The 7,602-nt window shown below is 40.1% G+C and overlaps 1 protein-coding gene across 1 annotated transcript; it reads right to left on the reverse strand.

Moving 5' to 3' along the window:
* Positions 1-443: 443 nt before the first annotated feature.
* ndufa8 (NADH:ubiquinone oxidoreductase subunit A8) lies at positions 444-7,342 on the reverse strand. The gene is made up of 4 exons (XM_072658788.1): positions 7,203-7,342; positions 5,671-5,834; positions 1,608-1,773; positions 444-766 (listed from the first exon to the last, which is right to left on the reverse strand). The coding sequence occupies exons 1-4, from the start codon at positions 7,251-7,253 to the stop codon at positions 629-631; spliced, it is 519 nt and encodes a 172-aa protein (XP_072514889.1). The 5' UTR covers positions 7,254-7,342; the 3' UTR covers positions 444-628.
* Positions 7,343-7,602: the final 260 nt, after the last annotated feature.

The following is a 7,602-nucleotide window of genomic DNA, read 5'->3' on the forward strand; positions in this document are numbered from 1 at the left end:
AGGTTTACTGTAATGTATGTAAATTTATGTTTAACATCACAGAAGTTCAAAATGGGCTGTTTTTGAAGCTTTTTAAATAAATGCATTATGACATTTGTGAATCTTGCATGAAGGTCAGTTCATTTCAGATACTGAATAATGTCTAATTGTACTGTATGCACAATACCACAATTTATGCACGGTCTGTTCCTGCACTAAACTGCCATTTTTGCACCATATAAGTCATTGTACAATACTTCCACTTTTGCACCTTGTTAGATTTGCACTTCTGGTTAGAGGACAATTGCTTTTGGTTGTCCTGTACTTGTACAGCGTAATGGCAATAAAGTTGAATCTATTTAATTATAAACCGTCTGTATGTCAATAAAAGCCTTGTCTCAAAACACCTCAATCATTATATTAATTGAGGTTGGTAAGATGCATCAAGACAGCCAGAAGAGCAGTTTAAATTAAATCCATTTATTTCATAACATATCAATAAGGTTGATTCATTTCTACACATAGGATTAGCAGACCAGTGCTGCAAGTGAGGCACTGAATCTTCTACTGTATGGTGAGGTCTGGAAATGTCTGGGAGGATACTAGCGGCAGGTGTAGTGGGCTTCAAGGGGCTGATAAAAGACCCTATTCACCAGTTCCAGAAAAACAGGCGGCTGCCATGTTTGGAAGGCTCCAGCGGGCCTTCGATGACAGGGTTGGGCTCTGGTCTTGGTCTTGAGTGGTAGGGGTTCTCAGGCAAAGGACGAGAGGTAGCTACCTTGGTCACCTGATGGAACACCAAGAGAATGAAGGCCAAAGGCAGAAGACAGTTGACTGAAAATGCACAATCTATCAGTGGTTCATAATAGGTTGCTGGTAACAGGTGGAACAGGTTAAAATGTAGAGCTGTGAGGGGTGCTAAAGCACTACAGGGTGTTAATTTTAGCATGAGCCTAATTCTTCCATCTAATGACATACCACTGACCCAAACATCCCCGAAAAGTTCCAGACGTTTTGGTATTCTATTCCAATGAAACACAAAACTGGAACTTTTCAGGCCTATAGATCAGCAATGCATGTCTGGAGGAGGAAGAAGCAAGCATGATGATGACTTGGTGATGTTCTGGGGCTGCTTTGCTTTGTGTGGTGGGCAAGTCTCAGGAAATTCGTATAGAGAAAATGCAATGCCTTCCATGAGTCATTAGACCTTCCATTAGGACAGTTATCCCAAGTATACCTCAAAGTCGGACAAGGCTTGGTTTTAGGAGATGTTCTGGAAGATTCTGGAGTGGCAGTCATGGTCCCCTGACTTGAACCTCATAGAAAAATCTCACAGCAGCAAACCCAAGAATATTAGTGAACTGGAGGCCATGTGCATGAAGAATGGGTTAAGAGTCCTTAGGAAAACTGCCAGGATCTGGTGTCTGGCTATGCATCACATATGCAGCAGGTCGGTACAGCTAAAGGGTGGCCACTAACTGCTAAAGACACTTATCATGAGGGGGGTGAATAGTTCGGAGAGTAACACAATAGTTCTGGAGAAAACACTTTCTATCGTGTTGCAATATTTAAATTGGTCTTATTTGATTGGTTTATTACAAACATGGCAATGTGCAAGTGTTCCTCACCTTGGACAGTTCCCCTAGAGAAGGTCTTCTCCAACCCAGCTTCTCCAGGACACAGTCATCAAACACCTGCTGCTGCTCACGGCACAGTCGAAGCTCAGCCAAGTTGGAATAGTCCAGGCAGGTCCAGTAGGCCGTGAAGGACTCGGCACAGTTCCCCTTAATCTGCCTGCAAATCAGAAAGGAATATAGGGACATGTAAAGTGTATATACCATAAGTAGAATTCATAAATAAGAGCACTCCAGCTGCTCACTGATGGTTCATTGGTTGTCCTTTCTTGGAGCACTTTCAGTAGGTCCTGGAGATGTTCTGACCAAGTCGCCAAGAACATCACAGTTTGGTTCTTGTCAAAGAGTCTCGGATTCTCACGCTTACCTATTCCTCTTGCTTTTAACACTTTCATCACCTTCAAGAAGTGGCTGTTCACTTGCTGCATGATATGACAGGTGCCACTGGAACCAGATAACCAATATTATTCAGTTCACCAGTCAGTGGTTTTAATCTTAAGGCTGTTTGGTGTAGATCTTCACAATGTTTGATTAAATCATCCTTATTAATTCAGTTGATTTATTGTGACGACCTGTTGCTTTTCCTTTTCGATACACTGCTCTAGAACTCGTTTCTCAAAGTCGTGGAGGTCCCCTCGCGCTCTGCGACCGCTTGCTAACTCACTACTTCTGCATGTTTACACCGCGGACAAAACAGTTTATTCCAGCCTCCTCGGCACGCGGTTAAGAGATTTGCGGACGTCCAACAAAACCGCCCAAAAGCTGCTTTCTGTTTTAATGACAGACACCAGTCACAGTGCAGAGGCGTCACTGTGTTATTAGAGCCAAGCGCCTGCCATTACCCAGACTGAAACGAACCAGACCACTTCCTACATATAATCGACCAGGGGGCAGCTCTCTATGGTCAACTCAGGATGTAAGCAGAGCAACCAGACACTGGAGGGTCAACGCATAATTACGAGATTTAGTCATGCATCATGATAATGTCACACCAGCATAGCCAAGAAGCGTGTGGGTTAAAACAAGAGCTTTTGCTTCGGAAAAAGTGCTTAGAGCTTAATTGTAAATGATGGGAAATGCTTGCTTTGCAACATATGCAGCGATGCCATAGAAGAACCACCTTCTTTATTTGTGGAATAGAGATGTGCCCTTTAAACTGATGAGATGGTTAAAGGTTCTTCACACTCACACGTCTTAATGACAAACATGGTTTATGGAACCAAAAGTGGCTCTTCTACAGTATTCCTCAAAAATAAACAAATAAATAAATACAAAATACTTGTAGCACCTACATTTCTCAGTGTCTGAACTGCTATTTGTACATGGGTTTGCTTATATCTTTAAAACAGCAACTTTACAACAGAAGGAAAAGGCTTTTAAATTAATGTAACTAGACCAGCAAATCTGGAGAATTTTTTTTTCTTCTGCACTTAAAGAACAATATAGACCAAGCCAAAATAAATTTGATATAAAAAAAAAACAATCAGGAAGGTTATTTTTAAAAACAACCAATAAAACTGCTGCAGCACTACCTATTAGACGTCCAATCCGACCTGATCTTTGTGTTTCTATTAATAATACACCACAGCTGTAAACAGCAGTGAAATCACTATTTAAAGTACCAGTTTCTAAAATCAGACTAAATTCAAACCTGAATTACTTTATTTGAGTCAACCCATCGATCAAAAGTAGACTGGTAATCTTAAAAGCAGATGTCACGATTACAATCGGAACGAAGGACGTTACGAAGTCCAGTCTCATCCTATATCTGTTCTACTACATGGCCGCTCTCAAACTGCACACTACCACAATTAAGTGTGTTAAAAAGAGCGCACCACCATTAGAAGCACATTCATCAACGTAAGAAATAAAGTATTGAAGTGTGCGGTTTGGGATGAAGGGATGCAGGCATCTGCCACCCCACCTCCTCATCAGATGCATCTCTCCCAACACATGCGCCATGAGCACTTTTTCCAAGCTGCCACTGATGCAACAGCAACATCACCAGGCAAATAACATGCTTGGAGGAAAGTGCTGTGTAAATGGCTCATTTCCTTGTGCATCGGCCAGCAGACACAAATGCCGGTCAGCATAGTCACAGCCTGTAAAGCGTTTCAATTGTTTCCCAGGCACTACACTGATGAAATACATTTGACCGTGATGAGCTGAAGTTCTAACCATTCATTCAAGTCTAATACTACCAATACTCCATTTCAGGTAAGGGATCACTATGGCATATAAAAAAAGTTATTTTTAGCTACAAGGTTCTGTTCTGACCGCCATGATCCTTACAGACCAACAGTGGACGAAAAAGAAAAGCAAAAACCTGGTCTAGACGGCAGCTTAACGCTGAAAGTGCAGCAGAAAACTTGGGGTTACTTTCTACCTCTTTTTGTAATCAGTAGCTAAATTGCATAGTCCATTCAAGGAACGTGTCTCTCACATGAGGACATTTTACATTCAAGAGTCCGGGATACAGAAATGCAAAAGTTCTGTCCATAACCATGACTCTGAACCTAACCTGAGCCCAATTTTTAACCAAGCATGACCCCATTTTTACACTGTTTATTTAATCCTGAAATATCCAGAAATATTTACATACTTCCACTGCCTACTACGCTAGCCGTGCACTGAGAGAGCATGGACAAATCCAGATGCCTGTTCAGTTATGCAGCCTAAAGTTCAGAGTTTTGAACCCAGTTCATAGTTTAGGCCACAACCAAAACAATCTCACGACCTTCACTTGCGAGCTTCTTACTCTACGTAAACAAACAAATGGCAATTAAAGTAGTTAAATGTGACAAAATAAAAACAAATAAATCAAACCAGGAAAAAATTCTATAAAATAATGACTTCTAGAAATAGAAATGATGCTAAAAATGCTTTGCAAGGCCAACTACACATTTTTCCTGACATAGCTTCCTACTGCTTAGCTGTTTTTTTATGTCTATAAATAACCCATACATTCTGCATTAATTGTTAAAGGAGCCCCAGAATGTCAAAATGCTTTTTCATTGGCATAGTTAAATAATGAAAGTTCAGTTGATGGAACTGACAAACTGTGAACCTCCAACACTGCGGTTCCTCCTTTAACAGACACTCCTGCAGACCCTGGAAAATCTGCTGATTCTAAAACCCCAAAACTGTTACATCACAGTTTTGACTTTTTCATCATTTAAATCCCCTCCCCCAAGAGAAATCCGAGTCAAAGCTGGTGAAACGGTAAAACACCACAGTTTCTTCAAGAGAATTTGACATCATTGATGCTGAAGAGCAGCTCATTACCTCCAGACTCCGCTAGTTAGGGGAATATGGGTGGCTATGGGAACATCAAGGCCTCATGACCATGGTTTTTGCTGTGCCCACAGAAGGGGAGCTCAAACTTGGCATGTGACAAAGTCAAAGCTAGAAGGAGCAAACGAAGAGCCACACTAGAATAAAATCTAACACTAGCTAATATTTGTTTTTACCATTTCTTCTCTTCATCCTCCCCTCGAACATCAGAAGGGAAAGCAATGGCATTTTGTTTTTTACTGGTAAGACTGGAGATAGCCAAACCAAGGGAAGTGTGTGTGTGTGTGGGGGGGGGGGTTCGTACAGTGGTAAAATTGTAAAAAAATAATAATAATTTTAATAATTATGTAATCATAATACATTGGTTCTGTGGGCCGTCAGCCAATTGTAAATATTGTAAATCATCCAAAAATGACAAATATTATTTTCCCCCGAACAAAAGTTAAATCCATGTGTTTAATTTTGAGGCAGAATAACAGGGTGATAAATAGGCTTGTTAAATTTTATCTAAGCATTTTTTGTCACACACTACTTCTACATCAAATAACATAAATAACTCCATTGTGCTTCTATTCTCCTCGTCATAAAATCTCTAAACCTCCTGTGGTTGAATGCAATCAAATCCCCACAGCAATGTTTCAACATCTACTGCAAAACATTTTGTTACTGGGAAAAAAAAAGGGGGGGAGTGGGGGTGGGAGGTGGGTACAAAATACCTTTGATTTCAGAGACAAAGTGTAACAGGGAAAGGCAGAGTGAGTACCTGAAGAAGTTAAGTGCGCACTCATTGACTTTCCTCCCTTCATTCAGACACTTTCTAGGGTCTTTCTCTTCCCATCGGCACAGCATGAACTCCTTGTTGGGCTTGTCACACTGTGAGCCCAAGTGATGTGCAGCTGCTTTCAGCACGGCCGATGATACATTGACCTGTACAGAACAACACAGAACAACAGCTGAAAAGACACTGCTGTACAAGAGTAGAGGAGAGAGTGTGTGTGTGTGTATGTATATATATAGAGTGTTTTCCAGCACTGAGGTCAAAATACTAGTTAGTTAGTACCCTAGAGATGAATCAGGTACGTCCTTGATGGACTACAGGGCTGGAGCTGTGAAGTAATAATAATAATAATCATAAAAAAGAATAATGATAATACTAAATAGGGATGTACAGTACAGGATTTGTAGGCCTGTGTCAAAATATGGGACTAGATCAAACTAAATTATCATTCTATTCATGTGTCTTATAACATACGGTCATAATGTGCATCTCCAAATTGGCAACCTTATAGAAGAAGGAAAAATACATTTGAACTTTCAATGAAAATCAATACAAAAATATTTTATTCCAATTCATTTTGGAATTATTTTTATTATACTACCAAATTATTAACAGGATTTTAGCACAGATTCAGGTAAACATTTGGCTCTTTTTTAATGCAGCAAAGACACTGTTATAATATAAAATATTAGACTAGTGTTTTTTTTAGGAATTATTATTTACATCACTGTTATTGTTATTATAGTAATAGTATTAATAGTATAGAATATTAATTGTGTTTGTTTAAAAACAACATCTCCAAATAAATATATAATTCCTTTACAACCATATACCTCTAATAATGATGCTTTATTTGCATAGTACCTTTAATAGGTGTCTCACAGAGACACAGAGACTAAAATAATGCATATAACATTTTAATTATCAACAGTATAATAAAGCTTATTACAAACAAAATTAATAAGTTATTAGTCTTAATTGCTGAAAATGACCTAATTACCTGTCTGTCTTTATGGTGTAACTATAGTAACACCTGTCTCACCTGTCTCACCTGTCTCTCTCTCTCAGAAATGACAAGGACAAACACGTTGGGGAATCTAAACTCTTCCTCAGAAGCATAAAGGAAACTTGTTTCTTATATTTGAGGAGTTTTAAAGAAACTCAGTCGCTGCATTTTGGTGTTTTAGTGTCTCCCAAAGCACACACGAGTTACACAGCTGCACACAGCTGCACACAGCTGCACACACGCCGCCGGTCTTCGTTAGCCACCTAGCAGCTAACAGACAGGAGCGGACCCTGAAAGCCAGCGTTTAACCTCTATATTGTGCGAATACCTGAAGCCCATTAAAGGAGCATGTATTTACTGCAGCAGACGCTCAGCCTGCCCGCGCTGCTCCTTCTTCTCCGGCACTTTAAACCCGGGGCTGTAGCTAAAGTTCAGCAGTGAACCTAAACCTCCAGCTTTGCTCCGTTTCAGCGCCTAGTTTCACCCCCTCAGACACACGGCACGCACTTACCTCGTCGGCTTTCAAGTCCGACAGGGGCGGAATCTCGACCTGACCCGGCATGGTCGGCTTTAAAACTCCCACAACAGCCGATTTCCAGAGTTTTGTCTGAAACCTGCTCAAGGTCCCGAATTTCGACAATGGAAGGTCAGCACACGGCGCATGCGCCTCGGCTTTCAGTCGCTCTTACATGACGCAGAACTGCGCGGACTTTTATTTTTATATCATGCTTTTATATTTTTAATACATTTTACAGCGCAAATATGTGGGAAATAATCCCATATAAAATACATACAAATATACAAGGATTAATAAATGAGAGGCATAAAAAGACACACTTATTAAAAACTATTTATATGTTAATTTATATATCTATATATATGTATCTATCTATCTATACACACACACACAA

This window comes from Salminus brasiliensis, chromosome 16 (assembly GCF_030463535.1).
Source record: "Salminus brasiliensis chromosome 16, fSalBra1.hap2, whole genome shotgun sequence".
Lineage (NCBI taxonomy): Eukaryota > Metazoa > Chordata > Actinopteri > Characiformes > Bryconidae > Salminus > Salminus brasiliensis.

Coding starts and splice junctions, on each gene's coding strand:
- ndufa8 (XM_072658788.1), bottom strand. CDS start 7,253: ATGCCGGGTCAGGTCGAGATTCCGCCCCTGTCGGACTTGAAAGCCGAC. Junction 5,835..7,202: donor CGGACTTGAAAGCCGACGAG/GTAAGTGCGTGC, acceptor TGTTCTGTACAG/GTCAATGTATCATCGGCCGT. Junction 1,774..5,670: donor TGCGCACTTAACTTCTTCAG/GTACTCACTCTG, acceptor TCTGATTTGCAG/GCAGATTAAGGGGAACTGTG.